The sequence below is a fragment of the Passer domesticus genome, chromosome Z, assembly GCF_036417665.1.
Source record: "Passer domesticus isolate bPasDom1 chromosome Z, bPasDom1.hap1, whole genome shotgun sequence".
NCBI lineage: Eukaryota > Metazoa > Chordata > Aves > Passeriformes > Passeridae > Passer > Passer domesticus.
In genome coordinates, this window is record NC_087512.1 from 9,923,892 (window position 1) to 9,950,814 (window position 26,923).

General features: G+C 56.1%; 5 protein-coding genes across 13 annotated transcripts; 3 read left to right on the top strand and 2 right to left on the bottom strand.

The window, feature by feature from the left end:
* The first annotated feature begins 3,098 nt into the window (after positions 1–3,098).
* LOC135290368 (avidin-related protein 4/5-like) lies at positions 3,099–5,654 on the top strand. Its single transcript, XM_064404272.1, has 4 exons — positions 3,099–3,605; positions 3,701–3,908; positions 4,283–4,403; positions 5,527–5,654. Exons 1-4 carry the CDS (start codon positions 3,408–3,410, stop codon positions 5,555–5,557), a joined length of 558 nt encoding a protein of 185 aa, XP_064260342.1. The 5' UTR covers positions 3,099–3,407; the 3' UTR covers positions 5,558–5,654.
* Positions 5,205–10,111, bottom strand: LOC135290367 (non-lysosomal glucosylceramidase-like). Of its 2 annotated transcripts, none has more exons than XM_064404269.1 (6): positions 9,051–10,111; positions 8,066–8,305; positions 7,637–7,739; positions 7,321–7,396; positions 7,034–7,218; positions 5,205–6,314 (listed from the first exon to the last, which is right to left on the bottom strand). In XM_064404269.1, the coding sequence occupies exons 1-6, from the start codon at positions 9,417–9,419 to the stop codon at positions 6,085–6,087; spliced, it is 1,203 nt and encodes a 400-aa protein (XP_064260339.1). In that variant the 5' UTR covers positions 9,420–10,111; the 3' UTR covers positions 5,205–6,084. The 2 variants fall into 2 exon arrangements, with proteins under 2 accessions (XP_064260339.1, XP_064260340.1); XM_064404270.1 differs by having other exon boundaries at positions 6,180–6,630.
* Positions 10,112–10,887: 776 nt separating this feature from the next.
* On the top strand, positions 10,888–12,162 carry LOC135290369 (non-lysosomal glucosylceramidase-like). The gene is made up of 2 exons (XM_064404273.1): positions 10,888–11,164; positions 11,245–12,162. The coding sequence occupies exons 1-2, from the start codon at positions 11,051–11,053 to the stop codon at positions 11,470–11,472; spliced, it is 342 nt and encodes a 113-aa protein (XP_064260343.1). The 5' UTR covers positions 10,888–11,050; the 3' UTR covers positions 11,473–12,162.
* A 2,581-nt stretch (positions 12,163–14,743) lies between these two features.
* Positions 14,744–17,942, top strand: LOC135290138 (avidin-related protein 7-like). Of its 2 annotated transcripts, XM_064404026.1 has the most exons (4): positions 14,744–15,857; positions 15,953–16,160; positions 16,534–16,654; positions 17,778–17,942. In XM_064404026.1, the coding sequence occupies exons 1-4, from the start codon at positions 15,783–15,785 to the stop codon at positions 17,821–17,823; spliced, it is 450 nt and encodes a 149-aa protein (XP_064260096.1). In that variant the 5' UTR covers positions 14,744–15,782; the 3' UTR covers positions 17,824–17,942. The 2 variants fall into 2 exon arrangements, with proteins under 2 accessions (XP_064260096.1, XP_064260095.1); XM_064404025.1 differs by lacking the exon at positions 14,744–15,857 and having other exon boundaries at positions 15,875–16,160.
* On the bottom strand, positions 15,148–26,323 carry LOC135290136 (non-lysosomal glucosylceramidase-like). Of its 7 annotated transcripts, XM_064404024.1 has the most exons (9): positions 26,187–26,323; positions 21,806–26,067; positions 21,618–21,709; positions 21,300–21,518; positions 20,317–20,556; positions 19,888–19,990; positions 19,572–19,647; positions 19,285–19,469; positions 15,148–18,565 (listed from the first exon to the last, which is right to left on the bottom strand). In XM_064404024.1, exons 3-9 carry the CDS (start codon positions 21,666–21,668, stop codon positions 18,336–18,338), a joined length of 1,104 nt encoding a protein of 367 aa, XP_064260094.1. In that variant the 5' UTR covers positions 21,669–21,709; positions 21,806–26,067; positions 26,187–26,323; the 3' UTR covers positions 15,148–18,335. The 7 variants fall into 7 exon arrangements, with proteins under 7 accessions (XP_064260094.1, XP_064260091.1, XP_064260089.1 ...); XM_064404021.1 differs by having other exon boundaries at positions 21,300–25,347; positions 25,626–26,067; XM_064404019.1 differs by having other exon boundaries at positions 21,300–25,062; positions 25,205–26,067.
* Positions 26,324–26,923: the final 600 nt, after the last annotated feature.

Consider the following 26,923-nt stretch of genomic DNA (forward strand, 5'->3'; position numbering starts at 1 on the left):
GCTGAAGGGCTAGGGAGACAGGGAGGGGACAAGTCCCAGTGGTGTCTGGCTCTTGTGGAGTTTCTGAAGGGAGCAGGATGTGCCTCTTTACCCCCTTTTCCAGATGTAATAGCAGCAGGTAAGAGTGCTTCTTGCTTGGCTCCTGGCTCTGCCCTGTCTTTCAGGCAGCAGAGGAGAGAGCATTCCTCCTGTGAAGGCCTCCCTGGGCAGCAGCTGAGCCACAGGGCCGCAGGCCCTCAACCACATCGAGTCCCCTTCTGCCCAGGGCTAGGCACCTTGCTTCCTCTTCCTTTTTTTCTCTGCCACTGCAGCATTTGAAGGCAGTAAAATCCTGCTGTGGGGGGATAGAAAGGAGGGAGCTCCTGTTGTGCCTACAGAAACACAGATCTCCTGGAGAGATGGGTACAATATCCTTAAGACAGAGACGGACACCCAGGCACCTTTCTGTATAAGGATGCTGTGCCTGCAGTGGGGGTGAAATAACTTGAACAATTCGCTATTTGCAAATATTTGTGGTTCCCTATTTACAGTGGTGAATGGAGAAAGGGGTGTCATGCTGCTTTTGGTGTTGAATAATGCTGAAATGAGTCTGACTTGTCAGACCCTAACGTTCAACATCCTGAGTAGAGATGTGAAGGTGTGATAGAACTGGTAAAGAACCAAAGAAAGGAAACCAGCAAGTGATATACTATCAATAGAATCTTGAACTGCCAGGGCTGACATCCTGCTGAGTGTCAGTCACATTATACTGTAAAACTTGCTCCCAATTTCTAAGGTCAGGGTCTTCTAAACCCCTCCTACCCACAGTGTGTGTGGATTTTGCTCCCTTACATGGGATATCCCCTTCATGAGGCTGAGCCAAAGAGATTTGCCCACAATTACTGATATGCGTAACTTCAGGGTCTACTTTGTATTTGGCCTTGCTGGCTTTGATGTAATCAATACTGTTTCCAATTATTGCATCATACTATAGAAATTGTTATTGCTTTTAATCTGTAGTAAAGAATTCTGAAAGATATTTTGTCTAATTATCATAATAAATTATTTGTTTTTTATATAAATATATCAGATTTGCCATCCTCAGTGCCGTGGTACAATGTTGTACAAAGTTTCTATTACACCCGTATGATCCTTTAGGCACAATCCATTGGCAAAATCTGGGGCTAAGTTGGATCCAGCTCTGGCCAAACTCTTCACTGGGTGGGATTCTAGAATGCAAGAGGTGCTTTCTGAGCCTTGTGATTCAGCAGGAGGATTCAGTGCTTCAGTTTATTTAATCAACCTTGTCTGAAGGTGCCACTGTGCCTGTGGCACTGTTCCAGACAGACACAGCCACCATCCCCTGTGCCGCGTGTCCTCCGTGTGCCCAGGCAGGAGCAGATGCGTGGGCCAGTGCTGTGGCCACAGGCAGGGCTCCTGTGGGTGCCACGAGGGCCCAGGGGTGGAAGCCAGGGCCTCGCCGCTCCCAGCATGAGCAGGGGGTGCTGGCACTGCCGTGCCTGAGAGCTGCCACTGCACAGTGAAGCTGAAGGTGGGGCAGCTCTTGGCTGCTGGGCTCCCTGCAGGGGTGGCACCAGGATGTGCTTGGTGGTGGCTGCCACTGTGCTGTGGCAGGAGCCCAAGGAGGTCCCAGCTGTGGTGAGGGCCAAAAGGGTGATGGAAGAGCCCAGCTGGTTCCTGCACAGGCCCTGCAGGTGACCCTGGGGCTGGTGTGGGTGACTCAGTGCTGAGGCACAGTGCCACGCTCAGGCTGGCTAAGCAGGGGATGTGTGTCTCATGGCACAGCCCCTGGCCCTGGCAGCTGGGAGCAGCACATGGCCATCAGTGAGGAGAGCAAGGCTGGGTGTCTGGGCAGGGCAGCAGAGCAGGAGGTGCTGGGTGCCCCCCTAGAGCAGGGCAGGTGACCCACAGGAGCCCCAGGGAAGCAGAGCCAGAGCTGGCAGCCTCCATGGTCATGGCCCAGCATGGTGCAGGCCAGTTCAGCCAGAGCCTGCAGCCCCTCGGGCAAATCCTCTGTGTGCTGGGGTGGCAGAGTGTGGCACAGAGAGAACAGCCAGCCCAGGGATGATGGCACGGCCCGGGCGTGCAGCCCCTCACCCTCCCTGCACCCGGGACAGCACGGCTCGGCACGGCCAGGCTGCTCAGGGCTGCTCTCACCTCCCTGCATGCAGCAGCACGGGCCACAAGCAGGGCCAGGGCGAGCAGCAGCAGCAGCCCGGGGTGCCCGTGGTGGTGGTGGCCGTGTGTGGTGCCCAGGCTCTGCTCCTTTCATGTCAGAGTGGGCTGAGCCTCCTGCCAGGGGACACCCATGAGACAGTGATGGAGTCTGGGGGGACACTGAGTGAGCTGGCAGGGAGCACAGCCAGGGCAGCAAGTGAGCAGATCATTGAAGATACCACAGGCACAGTGTGGGAGCTTTGAGAACACCACAGGAAGCACGTTGCATCTCTGGGACACCACAGAAAGGGGTGAAGGAGTTCTGGGGACACCACAAGAAGGGCTGTTATCTCTTTCTGGCCATGACAGGACTTCTTCTGTGCCAAAGTGCATCCTTAACTCTCAACAGCTATCAGGGCTGGCAGATATGAAGTAGCCTGTCCTCTCCTCCATGACCATTCTTCAGCAGATCATTATGCTGCCCCAGTGCTGCCATTGGTGACAAATGCCATTTTTTGTTCCCATGGAGAATTTCTGGGCAGAGGAATAACGTTACATGGCAAGAGCAAGCTCCTGTATGTGGCCCCCCTGCAGCCCCTTGTATCTTCCCATGTCAGAGCCCACAGCAAGTGAAGAGGGACCAAGATGCAAAGAAGCTCTCGGAGTCACTGAGGGAGGGTGGAGTATTGTATTTGTGGGGACCTTCATGGCAGGAAGGAATGAGGAATCTGACTCCATGTTCCCCGAAGGCTAATTTATTGGTTTATTATACTACATTATATAAAAGAATACTAATAAACTGTACTAAAGAATACAGAAAGGCTACGGAGAGAATGCTAAGAAGTTAATAATGAGAACTTGTGACTCTTTCCAGTGTCTTGACACAGCCTGACACTGATTGGCCAATGAGTCAAAATAACTCACATCAGAAACCCAATGAAAGAATCGTTTGTTGGTAAACAATCTCCAACCACATTCCAAAGGAGCAAAACAAAGGAGAAGCAAATTAGATGATTGTTGTTTTCCTTTTCCACTGAGGCTTCTTAGCTTCCCAGGAGAAAAATCCCTGGGCAAAGGGATTTTTCAGAACTAGGAATGTGACACTGGAGAGGTACTGTGACACCACAACACTGGAGCATCTCACCTGGGCTGTCCAGCTGCACTTATCTTGGAACAAAGGCAATCTGGGAATGCCAGCTGTCCGCATCCCCTCTGATAGCTGATACATTTGGGTACACCCAGATTGCACCATGCCCTGGCCAGAGGTGCCACCCACAGCCCTGGCAGCAATAAAAAGCAGAGGGAGCAGGAGCCTCAGCAGAGAGCTGCAAGGAGCACATCCCAGGTACATCAGCTGTCCTCCTGCTGCAGAGATGGTGCAAGCAACTCCCTTGCTGCTGGTCCTCTTCCTGGCCCTGGGGGCTCACAGCCTCCAGGGCACACAGCAGGTACCATCAGGGCTGGGATGCACAGGGTGGGCTGGGCAGGGGGCTGTGGCTGCAGGCTGTGCTGGGCCACTAGTGCTGAGTTCTTTCCTCTCCAGTGTAAGCTGACTGGGAAATGGAAGAATGACCTGGGCTCCAACATGACCATCAGTGAAATAAATGGAGATGGTGATTTCAACGGCACCTACTTCACGGCTACGTCAGCATCTCCAGGGCCGATCAAGGAATCACCACTGGTGGGGTCCCAGCAGCTCCCATATGCGAGCCAGCCCACCTTTGGTTTCACTGTTCATTGGAGCTTTTCAAGTACTTAGACTTATCCTTGTTGTGTCCCCAGAGCTGCCTTCTGTCCTTCCCTGCAGTGTCCTTGCTGATTCCCTGCCCTATCCCCACTGCTCTTCCTCTCCTCTCCCTGGAGCTGCCCCATCCCTGTCCCTGGATCTCCTGGCTTGCTCTCAGCTCCCAGTCCCAGGCTGCAGGAGAGGCAGCAGGGGCTGAAGCCTGCACTGCCTGCCCATCTGCGTGGGACACCCCGGCCCTCTGAGCCCTCCCGCTGCTTTCCCCATGCCCACTGTGCCCAGAGGCTGGGGACAGCACGGCTCTACTGTCCCCTGAGCTGGGGCAGCCACTGACTGCCACCTCGGCCACGCTCCCCTCCACCTCCTGTCTTGTCCCCACAGACACCATCACTGTTTTCACGGGCCAGTGCTTCGTGGATGAGCAAGGAAAGGAGGTTCTGAAGACCATGTGGCTGCTGAGGTTACACTCGGATAAACTCGCAAACAACTGGAATGCCACCTTGTGAGTCCCCTGTCCCTGCCCTGCACAGGTCCCCTGTGCAGCCCTGAGGGGTTTTGGCTGTCACAGATGAGTGCTTTAGGTCACTTAGGAGTCACTCTCACAGGTGTTGGCAAAAGGAGCTTTAATATCTGTTTGCAAAAGTGGGACTTAGCAGAGCTCCATGGCAAGGTTCACTTGATTGCTTTGTGCAGGGGGAAAACATAGGAAGGAATAGATGGGTTAGAATCAGTTTTGAATGATTTACATGGAGGCTGGAGATGGAAAAAGAGAAGTGAGAGCCTTCAACTGAATCACAAAGTTGAGGGAGGTACCCTCTGCTTTCTAAATTATTGATGGATCCCAGCTGGGGCTGATTCCACTCTTAATCTCGACCTTCTCAATGGTTTCTGTCTAAAGGACATGGCAGCACTTAACCATTGACTAATTTAACGTTTGTCAAGTGATTTGGGAAGGTTTACCACAATTACAGCAGAGTCTAAATTATAGATGGAGGCTGGCAGCATTCCCAGTGCACTTGCTATGGGGTGTTCACATCCCTTCAGCCACGCGCTCGGCAGGAGATGGTGGCACAGCCCCTGCAGTGGTCCAGGAGAGCTCCAGGGGCCTCCCTTAGGAATGCTGTGGTAAAGTCATGGGATCATTGACCTCAGCCATCAGTCAGTCTTCATGCAGGATGTAGTGTGAGATGGTGATGACAGGAATTTTTCACAGTTCCAGTAATGATAACATTGTTCCACTTGGGCTATGATTCAGGCAAGTAATTGCCCAAGGCTTTTGGGGTATTGGTTCCTTGCTAAGGCAACAGAGGGACTTGGTGTGCAAAGTGTCTGTGACTAGCTCAAGGGAAGCTCCACCACCTGAGAGGCATTTCCAAAGCCAAAGGCCTGAGGAGGAATCCTGAATGGCCCGAGGGTGGGGATGAAGGGTGGTGCTCCCAGCCTGTGGTGCTCAGCACTTGGCAGAGCAGCTGCCAGTGTGCAGGTGAGGGAGGACAGGGTGCTTGTGCCCAGCTTCCCTGGGCATCCTGACAAGGTGCAAATGCTTTGGAAGGACACAGGGCTGGGTGGGCATTGGGCCACTCCCATGTCCCACCCTTACATTTCCTCTGTCTCTGTCCCCTCAGGGCTGGCTACGACACATTCTGGCGCCTGTAAAAGCTCAAGGATTGAGGGTTGGTAGCATTGGAGCTCCCAGAAGAAGAGGCAGCGCCGGGCTGTAGCCCTTCCTCCTGCTTCAGCAGCTGCTTCTCCCAATAAAGCTTTTCTGCAAGCACACAGAGTCTCCTCTCTTTCATAGACCAGAGCCCCCATTCCCTTTCCTCAATCCTGGCCTCTCTTGCCACTATCCCTGACGGCCATTGTGTGAGCCCTGCTGTGACCCTGCATGGCTTGGGCTCCTCTTTGTCAGCCCAGCCACCACCTGGGGCTCCTTGGGGCCCAGCTGGAGCAGGCCAGCAGGACCCCGCTCAGCCTGGAGCCATGGCCTGTGGCCCATCTCCCACTGGGAGTCTGCAAACAGCTCCATGTCCCCTCTGCAAGGAGCAAGGACAGAGCTGGGAAGAGCAGGGGCTCTCCCAGGGCAGGCAGAGCCAGCTGTGCTCCCCCAGCATGGCAAGAAGGCACCCCCAGTGCTGGGCACAGAGCTGCTGGGGCAGCAACACTCCAGGGCTGCAGTCCTGGGCTCAGCAGGGCGGCTGGAGGGGCTCCATGGCACACATCTCTGCAGCAGCAGCAGCAGCAGCTGTCCCAAGGTGTCCATCTCTCCCCGAGGTGAAGCCCTGAGCAGGCACCAAGGCAGGGCTCTGGGGACACTCACCAATGTCATAGTGCAGGCTGATCTGCAGCTTGGGCCACAGCATGATGAGAGCAAAGGAGGCATAGAAATGGACGTCGTAGGTGTTGTACTCCTGGCCTGGAAGGTGGGGCAGGTGCTGAGGGCAAGGAGACTGCCACGGGGAGGGGAAAGGGGCAAAGGTCCTCCCTGCACATGGCCCAGGACAGGGGCATCTTTGCCAGCACAGGCAGGGGCTCCCGTTCAAAGAGGCTTTCATTCTCTACACAGAGCAGAGAGGGATGTGGGCAACACTCCATGCCCTATCCCTCAGGCCTGCAAGGGGTTTTCCTGGGAATAGCACTACTCCCTGCACACTGGAGTGTGAAAACCATCCCCACGGCAGGTTCAAACCACATGGCTGCCGTAATGGCAGGGCTTGAGGTTGTGTTGAGATCTGCGGGAGAAATGCAGCACTCAATATGAATGATCAGCAAATTTCAAATGTTATTGATAGGCACACACATTTATATTGGTGTTAATGAGGCTAATATCTATTGCAAAAGGCGAGCTCATTCTTGGTTAGTTACTTATCAGCTAACTATGCCTGCATCAGTATACTTGTGGCTACTGTGTTGCAGCTGTTCTCATCTTTTCTTCATATTTCTAACTAACGATCCTCTCCCCCATCCTGATGTTGCACCAAGGGCACAGTGCCCTTGCCAGGTTTGGCTGGCTCCTATACCTATTTCCTTCTTACTTAATTAACGGTATGATGTTAGTGTGGCCTTTGTCACCTAGCTGACTGTCCACAAAATCCTCCACAAGGCTGGAGAACGCCTGACATCCTTGTGAGTTACCTTCCAAATAAGCAAACCTTCCGTACTCCCGCAGGACAGGGAGGAGGTGGGAGAGCCCTGCCCCCGCCGGGCCCTGCAGGTCCTGGGCACAGCAATCAGGGGGCACCTCCATCCAGATGGTCCCTCCATCCGTCATGAAGTAGAGCTCATTGAAGAGGGCTGACTTGTACCAGGAAGGCAGCTGGCTGCGGGAAACAGGGAAGCTCAGCCTCCCAGGCTGAGGGGGTGATGCTCCTGTGGCAGCCAAGCCCAGCAGGCCACTGGCAAGGTGCTCTCATCTGCCCTACCTGTTCTCCAGGATGGGATTCTGCCACGCTTCCATCTTCCTCTCCCACTCCTCGTAGTGTGCCAGGGCACCACTAACTGTCAAGAACAGCCCAAAGTGGTATGAGCAGCTTTTGAGGAACCACAGCAAGAACTAGCAATGGCAAGTTTGGATACAGCCTCACTTTGGGAACAAGCCACAGCATCCTGGAGAGATTTTGAACAGCCAAAGAGGCTGGAGGAAAGAGTTCTGCCCTGCCTTGGGTGCCCAGAACCAGCACGGCCACCCACTTGCCCTGCTCCCCCTGCACCCGTCCCACGCAGGACGGAGGCACTCACCAGTGGGTGAATCCAGCCTGCCATCCTGCAGGAGGTCCTGCCACACCTCTCTCCCCAATCCCGTGGGATCGAATGCTGTAACATGGGTGACTCCTGTGCCAGCCTGAACAAGGCAAGAGCATCATCAGGGGCTGCTCCTTTGGAGGAGGAGGAGATTCATGTTCTCCCCTGCCCAGTACCACCACCAGGACATGACACTCACTTCTCATGTGCTGCCCAGCAACTCTCAGCTTGCAGCCCCAGCTGCTCTCCTGACACCATTCCCAAAGAGGGTGCCCTCAGGGAGCTCGTGTCCCCATTCCTGGCATCAGGCAAGAGCTGAGAAATGCTGCCAGCCCCAAGCTGTTGTACCCCCATCCTTTACCCAACATACAGCAGGGCTGCACAACCTCCCCGGCAGCAGCTGCAGCAGCAGGGCCAGCCCTTTACCTTCTGCCGGGCAGAGATGGCCAGGGTGAAGGGGTTGAGGGCCGGGCAGTGGTGCAGCAGCACCCCAGCAACCCGCTGGCCGTCCTTGTGCAGGGCGAAGGGCTCGTTCCAGTGCCCGCCGCTGCCGGCCTCCTTCGCCCCCGCGCCGTTCTGCAGGCTGAACATGATGGACACCTCCACGGCCTCATCCCTGCCGTTCTCCACCTCCCAGACGAACACTGCCACCGGCAAGCTGGAGTCCTGCCACAGACGCAGAATGCTGCCTGCAGGGCTGCTGCTCCACAGGCAGCTGCCCCGGCACCGCTTCCCCCCTGCTGGGGACACCTCGCAGCGACAGCGACAGCGCTGGCAAGGACAACTTGTTCTCGGAGTGCTCAGCCAGGCTGAGCAGCAGCAGCAGCAGCAGCAGCAGAGGGCTTCGGGAGGCAGGCAAGAGAACATTCAAAGGAGAAGCAGCCCTGGGCTGGCAAGCAGCACGCCGGGCAGGAGAGGGACGCAAAGCGGCCCTTAGGGCCCGGCCGGGTGTCTCATCACTCATCGGCTCGGCAGGCTGACACAGGCTCACGGGCTGCAAGGCCGGGGTAAGAGGAAGGTCAGACGTGTCAGCAGCACAGCTGCCACCCTCGCCCGGGGCTGGCAGCCGGCACGGGCAGCGCTGAGCCAGCCCTGGCTGCAATGCCGAGCTCCCGCACGGCTGCGGGGCTGCCCCGCCCGGACCCGCTGAGTGCGGCCCTGGGGAAACGCCGGGAAAGCGGCTGGAGAGCAGCTCTGTCCCGGCAATGGGGAAACGCCGGGAAAGCGGCTGAAGAGCAGCTCTGTCCCAGGAATGGGGAAAGCTGGCAAAGCGGCTGGAGAGCAGCTCTGTCCCGGCAATGGGGAAACGCCGGGAAAGCGGCTGGAGAGCAGCTCTGTCCCGGCACTGGGGAAACGCTGGCAAAGCGGCTGGAGAGCAGCTCTGCCCTCGGCGATGCCGTGGCCGCCTTACCTTATAGTCGTGGGGGATGACGGGCGAGACCTGCCGGCAGGTGAGCACCACCTGCTGCCCCGGCAGCTCGTAGACCAGCCAGGCACGGGGGTACAGGGCGTGGTAAAAGCCGTAGCGGCCGCAGTAGCCCCAGTTCCAGCTCTGCAGGCTGCTGGGTCTCTCCAGGGACAAGACCTGCTGGTAAATGGTCTGGCCCTTGCACCGCAGGCACACTGTGAACTGTGGAGGAGAGGAGCCCGTGCCGGGCATGAGAGGAGCCCTGTGGCAGATGTCCCAGTCGCCCAGGCTGCTGCAGTGACTCTCACTCCCCTCACACACCTTGCTGAACTCTGTGCTCACCAATGATTCCATAGTGGCCAATGCCAGCATTCAGCTGCCAGCAGCAGAAATCTCCCCAGCAACATTTTCCCCTTTAGAACATAATAAAAATTGTTTGCAACTTTACAGGTGTTATTTGCTGTCTTAAAAAGTTCTGTATCAATATGTGACTAAGACTTCTTCAGTACCTTTAAGTCTGTTGCTCTTCAGTTGCAGGAGTAGAACTGGCTGCAGCATCCTCATGTCTGCTGGGATGGTCAGAGCAGCCACTGGTGCTGCAATAGCTTAAAGGGAGAGGGGCAGTGAAGAACCATTGGGTTATTTATACCCCATGGGCTGTTGTCAGAGCAAAGCTTTCTGGTGCTCAAGGGCAGGCAAAGGCCTCAGGTGGGTGAAGGGAGCAGTGGCTTTGTCTGTGGGAGGGTGACAAAGCACTTGACTGTGTGTTGGGAAATCAGAGGGGAGCTTCAGGTGACTTTAGCTGCTGATTCCCTCCTGTGTTTAAGCCAGTGTGGGGCTGGGGCTGTGCCCGGGCTCCAGGCAGGGTCTGGCCCAGCCCTCCTGCAGTAAATCCCTGCTGCAGTTCCTTGTGGGCAGGGAACAGCAGCTGTGGTGCAGTCCAGAATGTGGCCTGCCCTTGCCCAGCTCAGCCTCATGCTGCTGAAGGTGGCACTTGTCCCTGCTCTCTGGTGAGCTCTGAGCTGACTGCAGGTGGCACTGCTGAGTTCCCATCCTCTGTTACTGGGACATTTCATGGGTTTTTCCCATGGATTCTGCTCCACTGCCTGTCTGGCATCACTGCTGTGTGTGAGCTCATTGCCGTGGCCTTGGTGTGTGCACAGTCAGCAGTGAACGAGTCAGAAATGCGACGTAAAACCGCCTGTGCTCCCGTCCTGAAGAGAGTGTGCCCAAAAGCTTCTGCCAGAGAAGGGCACCCCAGCCCTTCACTGATTCCCACAGCATCCCCTGGCCTTATCTCCAGAGCCACACTGGGAATAAATATTTGCAGGGCTGTTTGGCTTGAGCACAGAGAGAAGGGATTTGCTGCTGTTGCTTTGAGTGTGCCCAAGCTCTGTGGCTGGACTGCCCAGCCTTCCCTGGCAAGGAGCTGCCTGGTGTCATCCCAGCCTCTGCTTCCCCTGACTCTGGTGTCCCCAGAGTGGGAATAAGTGTCTGGCATGTCCCTGGCTGTGCTGATGAGCCTCATGGCTCTTGTCTCTCTTGCAAGTGACAACCATAAAGCAGATGAGGATGGCATGGTTGGCCAGGCCCCCAAAGCAAACCCACAAGCAATGGGGAAGGGGCTTGGCCAGTGGTTGTGGGTGAGAAGCTGTTTTTAGAGATCAACTAGTTAGATGAGCTGTCAGCGTCCTCTTGAAGAATGTGGAATGTGGTTCAGCACTTCTCTGTAAAGTATTTTGGGGGCTTTTTTATTCTTTTGAGGAAAGAGACATTTCACTTCCTCCTGTAATTCTTTGAGGTGGCAATTTTTTGCTATTGACCCAGCGAGCTGTGTTGCCCTTTTCCTCACGTAAAATTTAATCCAGCTCCAGACCCAGCCTGAGGGGTCCACGTGATCACCAAACCTGTCTCTGTCCGCCCAGGTTTTCCCCAAGAGCCACATTCTCAGCGCGCTCAAGACCATCTTCGAGAAGAACGTGCTGGGCTTCGCGGGCGGCGCCATGGGGGCCGTGAACGGCATGAGGCCCGACGGCGTGCCCGACACCTCCAGCGTGCAGTCCAACGAGGTCTGGGTCGGCGTGGTCTACTCCCTGGCTGCCACCATGATCCAGGAGGTGAGCGTGGGCGCGCTGCTGCCGCGCTGCCCAGCCTGTGCTCCTTGGCCGTGCTGATGGCCCTGTCCCCTCTCGTGCAGGGCATGGTGGAGGAAGGCTTCCGTACGGCGGAGGGCTGCTACCGCACGGTGTGGGAGCGGCTGGGCATGGCTTTCCAGACTCCGGAGGCCTATCGGGAGAAGAAGGTGTACCGCTCGCTGGCCTACATGCGGCCCCTCAGCATCTGGAGCATGCAGCTGGCCCTGGAGCGCCGCGCTGGCCGGGCACCGGCACCCGCACAGCTCCCCCAGGGCAGCACTCACCCTTGAGCCTCGTGGCGCTGGGCAGGGCACCGGGTGCACCACGGGCTGGGGGGGCAGATGGCAGGCAGGGACCCTCCCCTCCCTCGCTGTGCTAGTACTCACATTGCTGTTTTCCTTCCCTACCTCCACTACGTGCCCTTGACCTCAGGGGGCTTCCAGCTGCTGATGCTGAGCACAAGGGGGGGGACCGGAGGTGTGGGGGATGTCTCCTCAGAGCATGGTGGCTTAAGGAGTTGCTGCTGGAGCCTGTGCCTCCCCTTCCCCATCACTCAGGGCTCTGACAGCCTGCAGGCTGCCCAGCCATCCCAAACTGCAGCTGGCACCTTGCCCAGGGGCGCAGGAGACCTCTGTCCTGCAGTCCCTGGGCTGGGGGAGGTGGGCAGCTGTCCTGCAGGGAAAGAAGAGGCTGTGGGGGAATGTGTGTGTGAGGATACTGGAGCGGTGCTCTGGGGCACACGGGTGCTGTAGTTGTCCTGGGCTGGCACTGCCCATAGGGACTGGCTGTGCCCCAGGAGGGCCTGTGGCAGGCACAATCCCCAGGGGAGACCCGGCTCCCTGCACAGTGACAATCTGAGCCCAAGAAGCAGGTCCTGGTCTGGTACCATGGCCCCTCCCTGCTGGCGCCGGGGGCAGGCAGTGGAGCACATTCAAGGGGATAAATCACTTCAATTCTTAATAAATCTGTCCAGCTGTCTACTCTCATTCTTCTTTGGTGTTTTCTTTGGCACAGGACCAAGGTGGAAGAGGGAGCTCTTGCAATTCCCCATTGGACTAGGCTGAAGGGCTAGGGAGACAGGGAGGGGACAAGTCCCAGTGGTGTCTGGCTCTTGTGGAGTTTCTGAAGGGAGCAGGATGTGCCTCTTTACCCCCTTTTCCAGATGTAATAGCAGCAGGTAAGAGTGCTTCTTGCTCGGCTCCTGGCTCTGCCCTGTCTTTCAGGCAGCAGAGGAGAGAGCATTCCTCCTGTGAAGGCCTCCCTGGGCAGCAGCTGGGCCACAGGGCCGCAGGCCCTCAACCACATCGCGTCCCCTTCTGCCCAGGGCTGGGCACCTTGCTTCCTCTTCCTTTTTTTCTCTGCCACTGCAGCATTTGAAGGCAGTAAAATCCTGCTGTGGGGGGATAGAAAGGAGGGAGCTCCTGTTGTGCCTACAGAAACACAGATCTCCTGGAGAGATGGGTACAATATCCTTAAGACAGAGACGGACACCCAGGCACCTTTCTGTATAAGGATGCTGTGCCTGCAGTGGGGGTGAAATAACTTGAACAATTCGCTATTTGCAAATATTTGTGGTTCCCTATTTACAGTGGTGAATGGAGAAAGGGGTGTCATGCTGCTTTTGGTGTTGAATAATGCTGAAATGAGTCTGACTTGTCAGACCCTAACGTTCAACATCCTGAGTAGAGATGTGAAGGTGTGATAGAACTGGTAAAGAACCAAAGAAAGGAAACCAGCAAGTGATATACTATCAATAGAATCTTGAACTGCCAGGGCTGACATCCTGCTGAGTGTCAGTCACATTATACTGTAAAACTTGCTCCCAATTTCTAAGGTCAGGGTCTTCTAAACCCCTCCTACCCACAGTGTGTGTGGATTTTGCTCCCTTACATGGGGCTATCCCCTTCATGAGGCTGAGCCAAAGAGATTTGCCCACAATTACTGATATGCGTAACTTCAGGGTCTACTTTGTATTTGGCCTTGCTGGCTTTGATGTAATCAATACTGTTTCCAATTATTGCATCATACTATAGAAATTGTTATTGCTTTTAATCTGTAGTAAAGAATTCTGAAAGATATTTTTGTCTAATTATCATAATAAATTATTTGTTTTTTATATAACTATATCAGGTTTGCCATCCTCAGTGCCGTGGTACAATGTTGTACAAAGTTTCTATTACACCTGTATGATCCTTTAGGCACAATCCATTGGCAAAATCTGGGGCTAAGTTGGATCCAGCTGTGCCCAAACTCTTCACTGGGTGGGATTCTAGGATGCAAGAGGGTGCTTTCTGAGCCTTGTGATTCAGTAGGAGGATTCAGTGCTTCAGTTTATTTAATCAACCTTGTCTGAAGGTGCCACTGTGCCTGTGGCACTGTTCCAGACAGACACGGCCACCATCCCCTGTGCCGCGTGTCCTCCGTGTCCCCAGGCAGGAGCAGATGCGTGGGCCAGTGCTGTGGCCACAGGCAGGGCTCCTGTGGGTGCCACGAGGGCCCAGGGGTGGCAGCCAGGGCCTCGCCGCTCCCAGCATGAGCAGGGGGTGCTGGCACTGCCGTGCCTGAGAGCTGCCACTGCACAGTGAAGCTGAAGGTGGGGCAGCTCTTGGCTGCTGGGCTCCCTGCAGGGGTGGCACCAGGATGTGCTTGCTGGTGGCTGCCACTGTGCTGTGGCAGGAGCCCAAGGAGGTCCCAGCTGTGGTGAGGGCCAAAAGGGTGATGGAAGAGCCCAGCTGGTTTCTGCACAGGCCCTGCAGGTGACCCTGGGGCTGGTGTGGCTGACTCAGTGCTGAGGCACAGTGCCACGCTCAGGCTGGCTAAGCAGGGGATGTGTGTCTCATGGCACAGCCCCTGGCCCTGGCAGCTGGGAGCAGCACATGGCCATCAGTGAGGAGAGCAAGGCTGGGTGTCTGGGCAGGGCAGCAGAGCAGGAGGTGCTGGGTGCCCCCCTAGAGCAGGGCAGGTGACCCACAGGAGCCCCAGGGAAGCAGAGCCAGAGCTGGCAGCCTCCGTGGTCATGGCCCAGCATGGTGCAGGCCAGTGCAGCCAGAGCCTGCAGCCCCTCGGGCAAATCCTCTGTGTGCTGGGGTGGCAGAGCATGGCACAGAGAGAACAGCCAGCCCAGGGATGATGGCACGGCCAGGGCGTGCAGCCCCTCACCCTCCCTGCACCCGGGACAGCACAGCACGGCTCGGCACGGCCAGGCTGCCCAGGGCTGCTCTCACCTCCCTGCATGCAGCAGCACGGGCCACGAGCAGGGCCAGGGCGAGCAGCAGCAGCAGCCCAGGGTGCCTGTGGTGGTGGTGGCCGTGTGTGGTGCCCAGGCTCTGCTCCTTTCATGTCAGAGAGGGCTGAGCCTCCTGCCAGGGGACACCCATGAGACAGTGATGGAGTCTGGGGGGACACTGAGTGAGCTGGCAGGGAGCACAGCCAGGGCAGCAAGTGAGCAGATCATTGAAGATACCACAGGCACAGTGTGGGAGCTTTGAGAACACCACAGGAAACACGTTGCATCTCTGGGACACCACAGAAAGGGGTGAAGGAGTTCTGGGGACACCACAAGAAGGGCTGTTATCTCTTTCTGGCCATGACAGGACTTCTTCTGTGCCAAAGTGCATCCTTAACTCTCAACAGCTATCAGGGCTGGCAGATATGAAGTAGCCTCTCCTCTCCTCCATGACCATTCTTCAGCAGATCATTATGCTGCCCCAGTGCTGCCATTGGTGACAAATGCCATTTTTTGCTCCCATGGCAGAATTTCTGGGCAGAGGAATAACGTTACATGGCAAGAGCAAGCTCCTGTATGTGGCCCCCCTGCAGCCCCTTGTATCTTCCCATGTCAGAGCCCACAGCAAGTGAAGAGGGACCAAGATGCAAAGAAGCTCTCTCTTGGAGTCACTGAGGGAGGGTGGAGTATTGTATTTGTGGGGACCTTCATGGCAGGAAGGAATGAGGAATCTGACTCCTTGTTCCCCGAAGGCTAATTTATTGGTTTATTATACTACATTATATAAAAGAATACTAATAAACTGTACTAAAGAATACAGAAAGGCTACGGAGAGAATGCTAAGAAGTTAATAATGAAAACTTGTGACTCTTTCCAGTGTCTTCACACAGCCTGACACTGATTGGCCAATGAGTCAAAATAACTCACATCAGAAACCCAATGAAAGAATCGTTTGTTGGTAAACAATCTGCAACCACATTCCAAAGGAGCAAAACAAAGGAGAAGCAAATTAGATGATTGTTGTTTTCCTTTTCCACTGAGGCTTCTCAGCTTCCCAGGAGAAAAATCCTGGGCAAAGGGATTTTTCAGAACTAGGAATGTGACACTGGAGAGGTACTGTGACACCACAACACTGGAGCATCTCACCTGGGCTGTCCAGCTGCATTTATCTTGGAACAAAGGCAATCTGGGAATGCCAGCTGCCCGCACCCCCTCTGATAGCTGATACATTTGGGTACACCCAGATTGCACCATGCCCTGGCCAGAGGTGCCACCCACAGCCCTGGCAGCAATAAAAAGGAGAGGGAGCAGGAGCCTCAGCAGAGAGCTGCAAGGAGCACATCCCAGGTACATCAGCTGTCCTCTGCTGCAGAGATGGTGCAAGCAACTCCCTTGCTGCTGGTGCTCTTCCTGGCCCTGGGGGCTCACAGCCTCCAGGGCACACAGCAGGTACCATCAGGGCTGGGATGCACAGGGTGGGCTGGGCAGGGGGCTGTGGCTGCAGCCTGTGCTGGGCCACAAGTGCTGAGTTCTTTCCTCTCCAGTGTAAGCTGACTGGGAAATGGAAGAATGACCTGGGCTCCAACATGACCATCAGTGAAATAAATGGAGATGGTGATTTCAACGGCACCTACTTCACGGCTACGTCAGCATCTCCAGGGCCGATCAAGGAATCACCACTGGTGGGGTCCCAGCAGCTCCCATATGCGAGCCAGCCCACCTTTGGTTTCACTGTTCATTGGAGCTTTTCAAGTACTTAGACTTATCCTCGTTGTGTCCCCAGAGCTGCCTTCTGTCCTTCTCTGCAGTGTCCTTGCTGATTCCCTGCCCTATCCCCACTGCTCTCCCTCTCCTCTCCCTGGAGCTGCCCCATCCCTGTCCCTGGAGCTCCTGGCTTGCTCTCAGCTCCCAGTCCCAGGCTGCAGGAGAGGCAGCAGGGGCTGAAGCCTGCACTGCCTGCCCATCTGCGTGGGACACCCCAGCCCTCTGAGCCCTCCCGCTGCTTCCCCATGCCCACTGTGCCCAGAGGCTGGGGACAGCACGGCTCTACTGTCCCCTGAGCTGGGGCAGCCACTGACTGCCACCTCGGCCACGCTCCCCTCCACCTCCTGTCTTGTCCCCACAGACACCATCACTGTTTTCATGGGCCAGTGCTTTGTGGATAAGCATGGAAAGGAGGTTCTGAAGACCATGTGGCTGCTGAGGTTACACTCGGATAAACTCGCAAACAACTGGAATGCCACCTTGTGAGTCCCCTGTCCCTGCCCTGCACAGGTCCCCTGTGCAGCCCTGAGGGGTTGGGGCTGTCACAGATGAGTGCTTTAGGTCACTTAGGAGTCACTCTCACAGGTGTTGGCAAAAGGAGCTTTAATATCTGTTTGCAAAGGTCGGACTTAGCAGAGCTCCATGACAAGGTTCACTTGATTGCTTTGTGCAGGGGGAAAACACAGGAAGGAATAGATGGGTTAGAATCAGTTTTGAATGATTTACATGGAGGCTGGAGATGGAAAAGGAGAAATGAGAGCCTTCAACTGAATCACAAAGTTGAGGGAGGTACCCTCTGCTTTCTAAATTATTGATGGATCCCAGCTGGGGCTGATTCCACTCTTAATCTCGACCTTCTCAATGGTTTCTGTCTAAAGGACATGGCAGCACTTAACCATTGACTAATTTAACGTTTGTCAAGTGATTTGGGAAGGTTTACCACAATTACAGCAGAGTCTAAATTATAGATGGAGGCTGGCAGCAGTCCTAGTGCACTTGCTATGGGGTGTTCACATCCCTTCAGCCACGCGCTTGGCAGGAGATGGTGGCACAGCCCCTGCAGTGGTCCAGGAGAGCTCCAGGGGCCTCCCTTAGGAATGCTGTGGTAAAGTCATGGGATGATTGACCTCAGCCATCAGTCAGTCTTCATGCAGGATGTAGTGTGAGATGGTGATGACAGGAATTTTTCACAGTTCCAGTAATGATAACATTGTTCCACTTGGGCTGTGATTGAGGCAAGTAATTGCCCAAGGCTTTTGGGGTATTGGTTCCCTGCTAAGGCAACAGAGGGACTTGGTGTGCAAAGTGTCTGTGACTAGCTCAAGGGAAGCTCCACCACCTGAGAGGCATTTCCAAAGCCAAAGGCCTGAGGAGGAATCCTGAATGGCCTGAGGGTGGGGATGAAGGGTGGTGCTCCCAGCCTGTGGTGCTCAGCACTTGGCAGAGCAGCTGCCAGTGTGCAGGTGAGGGAGGACAGGGTGCTTGTGCCCAGCTTCCCTGGGCATCCTGACAAGGTGCAAATGCTTTGGAAGGACACAGGGCTGGGTGGGCATTGGGCCACTCCCATGTCCCATCCTTACGTTTTCTCTGTCTGTGTCCCCTCAGGGCTGGCTACGACACATTCTGGCGCCTGGAAGAGCTCAAGGATTGAAGGTTGGTAGCATTGGAGCTCCCAGAAGAAGAGGCAGCGCCGGGCTGTAGCCCTTCCTCCTGCTTCAGCAGCTGCTTCTCCCAATAAAGCTTTTCTGCAAGCACACAGAGTCTCCTCTCTTTCATAGACCAGAGCCCCCGTTCCCTTTCCTCAGTCCTGGCCTCTCTTGCCACTATCCCTGACGGCCATTGTGTGAGCCCTGCTGTGACCCTCCATGGCTTGGGCTCCTCTTTGTCAGCCCAGCCACCACCTGGGGCTCCTTGGGGCCCAGCTGGAGCAGGCCAGCAGGACCCCGCTCAGCCTGGAGCCATGGCCTGTGGCCCATCTCCCACTGGGAGTCTGCAAACAGCTCCATGTTCCCTCTGCAAGGGGCAAGGACAGAGCTGGGAAGAGCAGGGGCTCTCCCAGGGCAGGCAGAGCCAGCTGTGCTCCCCCAGCATGGCAAGAAGGCACCCCCAGTGCAGGGCACAGAGCTGCTGGGGCAGCAACACTCCAGGGCTGCAGTCCTGGGCTCAGCAGGGCGGCTGGAGGGGCTCCATGGCACACATCTCTGCAGCAGCAGCAGCAGCAGCTGTCCCAAGGTGTCCATCTCTCCCCGAGGTGAAGCCCTGAGCAGGCACCAAGGCAGGGCTCTGGGGACACTCACCAATGTCATACTGCAGGCCGATCTGCAGCTTGGGCCACAGCATGATGAGAGCCAAGGAGGCATAGAAATGGACGTCGTAGGTGTTGTACTCCTGGCCTGGAAGGTGGGGCAGGTGCTGAGGGCAAGGAGACTGCCACGGGGAGGGGAAAGGGGCAAAGGTCCTCCCTGCACATGGCCCAGGACAGGGGCATCTTTGCCAGCACAGGCAGGGGCTCCCGTTCAAAGAGGCTTTCATTCTCTACACAGAGCAGAGAGGGATGTGGGCAACACTCCATGCCCTATCCCTCAGGCCTGCAAGGGGTTTTCCTGGGAATAGCACTGCTCCCTGCACACTGGAGTGTGAAAACCATCCCCACGGCAGGTTCAAACCACATGGCTGCCGTAATGGCAGGGCTTGAGGTTGTGTTGAGATCTGCGGGAGAAATGCAGCACTCAATAGGAGTGATCAGCAAATTTCAAATGTTATTGATAGGCACACACATTTATATTGGTGTTAATGAGGCTAATACCTATTGCAAAAGGCGAGCTCATTCTTGGTTAGTTACTTATCAGCTAACTATGCCTGCATCAGTATACTTGTGGCTACTGTGTTGCAGCTGTTCTCATCTTTTCTTCATATTTCTAACTAACGATCCTCTCCCCCATCCTGATGTTGCACCAAGGGCACCGTGCCCTTGCCAGGTTTGGCTGGCTCCTATACCTATTTCCTTCTTACTTAATTAACGGTATGATGTTAGTGTGGCCTTTGTCACCTAGCTGACTGTCCACAAAATCCTCCACAAGGCTGGAGAATGCCTGACATCCTTGTGAGTTACCTTCCAAATAAGCAAACCTTCCGTACTCCCGCAGGACAGGGAGGAGGTGGGAGAGCCCCGCCCCCGCCGGGCCCTGCAGGTCCTGGGCACAGCAATCAGGGGGCACCTCCATCCAGATGGTCCCTCCATCCGTCATGAAGTAGAGCTCATTGAAGAGGGCTGACTTGTACCAGGAAGGCAGCTGGCTGCGGGAAACAGGGAAGCTCAGCCTCCCAGGCCGAGGGGGTGATGCTCCTGTGGCAGCCAAGCCCAGCAGGCCACTGGCAAGGTGCTCTCATCTGCCCTACCCGTTCTCCAGGATGGGATTCTGCCAAGCTTCAATCTTCCTCTCCCACTCCTCGTAGTGTGTCAGGGCACCACTAACTGTCAAGAACAGCCCAAAGTGGTATGAGCAGCTTTTGAGGAACCACAGCAAGGACTAGCAATGGCAAGTTTGGATACAGCCTCACTTTGGGAACAAGCCACAGCATCTGGCAGAGATTTTGAACAGCCAAAGAGGCTGGAGGAAAGAGTTCCGCCCTGCCTTGGGTGCCCAGAACCAGCACGGCCACCCACTTGCCCTGCTCCCCCTGCACCCGTCCCACGCAGGACGGAGGCACTCACCAGTAGGTGAATCCAGCCTGCCATCCTGCAGGAGGTCCTGCCACACCTCTCTCCCCAATCCCGTGGGATCGAATGCTGTAACATGGGTGACTCCCGTGCCAGCCTGAACAAGGCAAGAGCATCATCAGGGGCTGCTCCTTTGGAGGAGGAGGAGATTCATGCTCTCCCCTGCCCAGTACCACCACCAGGACATGACACTCACTTCTCATGTGCTGCCCAGCAACTCTCAACTTGCAGCCCCAGCCTCTCTCCTGACACCATTCCCAAAGAGGGTGCCCTCAGGGAGCTCGTGTCCCCATTCCTGGCATCAGGCAAGAGCTGAGAAATGCTGCCAGCCCCAAGCTGTTGTACCCCCATCCTTTACCCAACACACAGCAGGGCTGCACAACCTCCCCGGCAGCAGCCGCAGCAGCAGGGCCAGCCCTTTACCTTCTGCCGGGCAGAGATGGCCAGGGTGAAGGGGTTGAGGGCCGGGCAGTGGTGCAGCAGCACCCCAGCAACCCGCTGGCCGTCCTTGTGCAGGGCGAAGGGCTCGTTCCAGTGCCCGCCGCTGCCGGCCTCCTTCGCGCCCGCGCCGTTCTGCAGGCTGAACATGATGGACACCTCCACGGCCTCATCCCTGCCGTTCTCCACCTCCCAGACGAACACTGCCACCGGCAAGCTGGAGTCCTGCCACAGACGCAGAATGCTGCCTGCAGGGCTGCTGCTCCACAGGCAGCTGCCCCGGCACCGCTTCCCCCCTGCTGGGGACACCGCGCAGCCACAGCGACAGCGCTGGCAAGGACAACTTGGTCTCGGAGTGCTCAGCCAGGCTGAGCAGCAGCAGCAGCGGCAGCAGAGAGCTTTGGTGGGCAGGCAAGAGAACATTCAAAGGAGAAGCAGCCCTGGGCTGGCAAGCAGCACGCCGGGCAGCAGAGGGACGCAAAGCGGCCCTTAGGGCCCGGCCGGGTGTCTCATCACTCATCGGCTCGGCAGGCTGACACAGGCTCACGGGCTGCAAGGCCGGGGTAAGAGGAAGGTCAGACGTGTCAGCAGCACAGCTGCCACCCTCGCCCGGGGCTGGCAGCCGGCACGGGCAGCGCTGAGCCAGCCCTGGCTGCAATGCCGAGCTCCCGCACGGCTGCGGGGCTGCCCCGCCCGGACCCGCTGAGTGCGGCCCTGGGGAAACGCCGGGAAAGCGGCTGGAGAGCAGCTCTGTCCCGGGAATGGGGAAACGCCGGGAAAGCGGCTGGAGAGCAGATCTGTCCCGGGAATGGGGAAACGCCGGGAAAGCAGCTGGAGAGCAGCTCTGTCCCGGCAATGGGGAAACGCTGGGAAAGCGGCTGGAGAGCAGCTCTGTCCCGGGAATGGGGAAACGCTGGCAAAGCGGCTGGAGAGCAGCTCTGCCCTCGGCGATGCCGTGGCCGCCTTACCTTATAGTCGTGGGGGATGACGGGCGAGACCTGCCGGCAGGTGAGCACCACCTGCTGCCCCGGCAGCTCGTAGACCAGCCAGGCACGGGGGTACAGGGCGTGGTAAAAGCCGTAGCGGCCGCAGTAGCCCCAGTTCCAGCTCTGCAGGCTGCTGGGTCTCTCCAGGGACAAGACCTGCTGGTAAATGGTCTGGCCCTTGCACCGCAGGCACACTGTGAACTGTGGAGGAGAGGAGCCCGTGCCGGGCATGAGAGGAGCCCTGTGGCAGATGTCCCAGCCGCCCAGGCTGCTGCAGTGGCTCTCACTCCCCTCACACACCTTGCTGCACTCTGTGCTCACCAGTGATTCCATAGTGGCCAATGCCAGCATTCAGCTGCCAGCAGCAGAAATCTCCCCAGCAACATTTTCCCCTTTGGAACAGAATAAAAATTGTTTGCAACTTTACAGGTGTTATTTGCTGTCTTAAAAAGTTCTGTATCAATATGTGACTAAGACTTCTTCAGTACCTTCAAGTCTGTTGCTCTTCAGTTGCAGGAGTAGAATTGGCTGCAGCCTCCTCATGTCTGCTGGGATGGTCAGAGCAGCCACTGGTGCTGCAATAGCTTAAAGGGAGAGGGGCAGTGAAGAACCATTGGGTTATTTATACTCCATGGGCTGTTGTCACAGCAAAGCTTTCTGGTGTTCACGGGCAGGCAAAGGCCTCAGCTGAGTGAAGGGAGCAGTGGCTTTGTCTGTGGGAGGGTGACAAAGCACTTGACTGTGTGTTGGGAAATCAGAGGGGAGCTTCAGGTGACTTTAGCTGCTGATTCCCTCCTGTGTTTAAGCCAGTGTGGGGCTGGGGCTGTGCCCGGGCTCCAGGCAGGGTCTGGCCCAGCCCTCCTGCAGTAAATCCCTGCTGCAGTTCCTTGTGGGCAGGGAACAGCAGCTGTGGTGCAGTCCAGAATGTGGCCTGCCCTTGCCCAGCTCAGCCTCGTGCTGCTGAAGGTGGCACTTGTCCCTGCTCTCTGGTGAGCTCTGAGCTGACTGCAGGTGGCACTGCTGAGTTCCCATCCTCTGTTACTGGGACATTTCATGGGTTTTTCCCATGGATTCTGCTCCAGTGCCTGTCTGGCATCACTGCTGTGTGTGAGCTCATTGCCGTGGCCTTGGTGTGTGCACAGGCAGCAGTGAACGAGTCAGAAATGTGACGTAAAACCGCCTGTGCTTCCGTCCTGAAGAGAGTGTGCCCAAAAGCTTCTGCCAGAGAAGGGCACCCCAGCCCTTCACTGATTCCCACAGCATCCCCTGGCCTTATCTCCAGAGCCACACTGGGAATAAATATCTGCAGGGCTGTTTGGCTTGAGCACAGAGAGAAGGGATTTGCTGCTGTTGCTTTGAGTGTGCCCAAGCTCTGTGGTTGGACTGCCCAGCCTTCCCCGGCAAGGAGCTGCCTGGTGTCATCCCAGCCTCTGCTTCCCCTGACTCTGGAGTCACCAGAGTGGGAATAAGTGTCTGGCATGTCCCCGGCTGTTCTGATGAGCCTCATGGCTCTTGTCTCTCTTGCAATTCGATGCTGTGATTACTCCATAACTTCCACAATGACACTTCCCTTCCCTATACAAGTTGGTCCATCATCTGTTTTTATTTCCTGTGGTACCCCTAATGAAGCAAATGCTTGTAGAAAATGTCATGTGGTATGATTCATGGTTTCCCCTGTATGTAAAGATGTAGATCACTCCTGAAAAGGTGTCGACTGAGACATGAATGTTTTTGAGCGTCCAAAAGATGGATCTTTTGTGACATCAGCTTGCCATAATTGAAGACTCTGCAATCCCCTTGGATTGACTGCTCCACTGGATGCAGGTGGCTGCACAAGCTGACAATCTGAACATGCATTGATGGTTTCCTCTGCTAGAGTTTTTGAAATGAGAAAGGATTCCATCAATGCCTGTGCATTTTGATGAAAAAATGCATGACTTAGTCTCACCTGTTCAAAAATGTCTGGTAGAGGTTATCTGACCTTTTAAAAGTCAACCTTCCAACCGTTTAACCACATTTGCAATGGATGCTGAATCTGTGATCAAGTGCAGTGGTTGCTGAAACAACTGGAAAACTCTGACCACTGCTGCAAGTTCCACAATTTGTGGTGATCCTTGTACTATTTTTATATTTGAATCCCAATTCCCTGAGACCGGATTTTTCCATGTGATTACTGATTTGTGAGTCTTCCCTGAACTGTCAGTAAATACTGTCAACCCATTCAAGGTTCCTCACTTCATTTTGGTTTTGCCCTGAAACTCACCCTTGCCTTTAGCAATCTGTGACTTGGAAAATGAATTGTACAAATGCCTGGACACCCTGTGCGTCCCTTCCACAATTGTTCTTCAACCAAATTCTTCAGAGCACTCAATTTTTGTCGTCCAAGGGGCCGCTGGTCCACCCAGACAGGATTGGTTGTTTTCCAAGACATTTTCAGAGTGGTGAGTGCTGCAGTGACCACCACTAAAAATCCACCTCCAGCTTTGTGCCCCACTGTGTCAAAAGATCCCCTGCCCAAACTCTGATGGGCTTCTGCACAATGAAAGGATGAATAATTGCTGTTTTTTCCCCTAGCCCTGAGACAACAATTGCCTCCTCACACTGCAGACATCGGGAGCTCCCTCCTATGCCTCAGAGAGAACCCAAGGGTTCAACTACCTTCCACTTCTGGGGCCAAAAATGGATGAAATGACGTCATGTCGGCCCCAGTGTCGAGCATTCCTCGGATCACGGTCGACTTTCCACCACAAGTCATTTGACAAGTGATTGTGGGCCGATCTCGACCTATATCTTTCACCCATGAGGCATGTATTTCCACATGGTCAGCAAAAGAACACCCTCCTTGATCAAACACCGACATGACCTGTTCATGCGGTGGCAAGGCAATAGCTTTAGCTATTGGGGTATTTTCTGGAACTCTCATTGGTGGCCAAAGATCTTTGGCCAGAACTGTCAGCTCTTCCTTTTGTTCTGCCAAGACGATTGAAGGATGAACAACAAGTCTGAGAGTACTACTTCTGTCTTTCCCTATTACTCAAAAGTCTTGCCTTTTCCATGAAGTCCCAGGGACACCCGTGGGTATCACTGCATGACCCTTGTCTAGAAAGCATGTCACTTTGGAGCTTGCCAGGGTGCATTGAGCTCCTGGTGGCAGTAACCCTGGGTCACTGGGGACCCCACAGATTGTCCTGCTGAGGGAGTCAGCTTGTCGTTCCCCAATGATTGTCCTGTTTGCTCTTGTGTTGCCGCCATCGCTTGTGTTGTTGCGCGCTGATGACTCGTGTTCTTTTTCAAGTTTCCCGGATGCGGCAGGGGTTTTCCATCGACATCCGTCTGCCAGCGGCAGTCCTGGCGAGGTACCTCCCTCTCCTGCACCTGGGGCAAACGTCCGCTGGCTTTTGTGTCTTTATAAGTCCTGGGCAGTTTTTCTTAAAGTGCCCGTGGGCTCTGCATTTGTAACACTGTCTGCGTGAGTTGTTGCCCTTGTTGAGGGTTGCAAGAACCTCTTTGAACATTGTTTCCATCCGCTGCTCCATCCGTTCCTCCACGATGGATGAAACGTGCTGAGGCGTCCCCACCTTGCTGCACTCTTCCACCATCTCCGCCAGAGAGGGTTCATTGCTCGCCATCGCGCTGATGATTCGCCTGCACTCCGGATTGGCACTGGCAAGTGCAAGGCTCCTGAGTAGATGTGGTTCCGCCACCTCATCGGTCACTTGTCGATCCATTGTCTGCGTGAGACGATCTGTGAACGAAGAGAAAGGCTCTGAAGGACCTTGCCTAAGGCTTGAGTAAATGGTGTCTTGAACCCCTGCTGGAGCGATTTCCAGGACTGCTCTTCGTGCCACTTCTTTGACGTCTCCCAACACATCTCGTGGAAGTCTCACCGCTTGCTGCGCTGCATTGTCCTCCGGGGGATCACCTGCCAACTGTGCCAAGGTGAGGCTTGCATTCGGTCCGCTCTGGTATCTGGCTCTCAGCTCCTCGAGCATCCTTCTCCATCTTGCGGTCCACACGAGGGCCGGTGTATCTGCAGGAATCATCGCCACAAGACATTTGAGATCATAAGGTGTTATATCATAGATGTTGAAAGTGCCCTTTAAAGCTGCTGAAAATATGGAGAACTCAGTTGTCTCTGACCGCTTTCATCAAATCCGTAACTGCTTTGTGATCCATCTGTTCCCATCTTGGCTTCTGGCCCTGTGCATCATAAGTCACCGGCATCACAAGAGCTTCTGTGTCCTGTATCACATGTCTTTCTTTCATTACCTTTTCCTGGATGTCTGTCCAATCCACTACCATGGATACCTGCTGCTAAAGTGGAGTCGTCTGCTGTGCTTGCTGCCATGCTGCAGCCTCTCCCATCTTGGGACTCAGTGCCATCAGCGGCATCTGTGCTTTCCTTGATCCCGGATGAGGAGCAGCATCGCCTTGCATTGCCTGAAAAAGATGAGGAAGACGAGTCAACAACTCTGGCCAAGATCCCAGAGCTGCATCTACTTACCGTAAAAGGAGTTGGGCAACACCCTTTGGCACCGAGGCTGATGGCTTCTGGCTGGGCACGTCAGCAGTCTCTGCTGCTGAAAGCATCCAGGCTGGAACTCCCTGCGAAGCGGTGACACGCGCTGTGTCGCCCTGTTGCTGTGCCTCAGCAGGAGTGTCTTGGCCTCATCGTGTTCAGGAATTCTCGGAGGTTCCACTCGCTGTGCAGGAACCGTCTTCTTTGGCCTAGCTTTCTTTTTAGAAGAAACTGGGGAAAAATGTTGCAAAGTTACAGTCTCACTCCCAGGTGGGGCTGCGACCTGACCGGCTGAGGTCGCCATGTCGAGGTCGGCATGTGGACCCTCCACCATGACTGAACCTCCTCACCGACAGTTTTCGCTTGCGACTTTGACAAATCCTGGGCAACTTGACGTGCCGCTTGTGGCATTTGCACGGCACGTCCCGCTCGGACCCTGCCGGGAGCCGGGCCCGGCCGCGCCTGCCGCCGCTCGCCGCGCCAGCGCTGAGGGCCGCCGCCCTGGCCACGCCCCCGCCTGCGCGCGCCTCCAGCCCGGCCCCGCCCCCTGCGCGAGGCCTCCGGCGCCGCCTCAGCGCGTGGCCCCTGGCGGCTGTGGGACGGACGGCGCCGCTGCGGCCGCGGCCCGGGGAACGTGCCCCTCTGCCTTCCCGGAACCGACAGCCTCCCCGCCCCGAGCCCGCGCTGGCTCTGGCCTCGCGGCTCCGCTTTGATCGTCGCTCGAATGCTCCTCTGCGGCCTTTGTGCCAACGCCCGCGTCGGGCGCACGCGATCCCCGCTCCGCCGGAGCCCGTGTGGCGCTGGCGGAGCGGGACGAAGCCCTCCCCGCTCCGGCTGCCGGGTTTCGCCTCACGGGTGCGCGTCCATCGGCCGCATCCCGCCGCCTCTCGGCGCTGCACTCCTCGCTGCCGCGTTCCCGGCGCCGCGACCCCGCGTCTCGCCGCGGCTGGCCCGGCCCCGGCCGGCGCAGCCCTCGCGGGTTTCGCTGCCCCCGGGGCCCCTCGGCCGCTCTCGGTGCCGCCCCGCGCCGCCGCTGCGGCTCGGCGTTGCTGCGGCGCGACTTGGTGAGGCACCGAGGGAGCGCCTC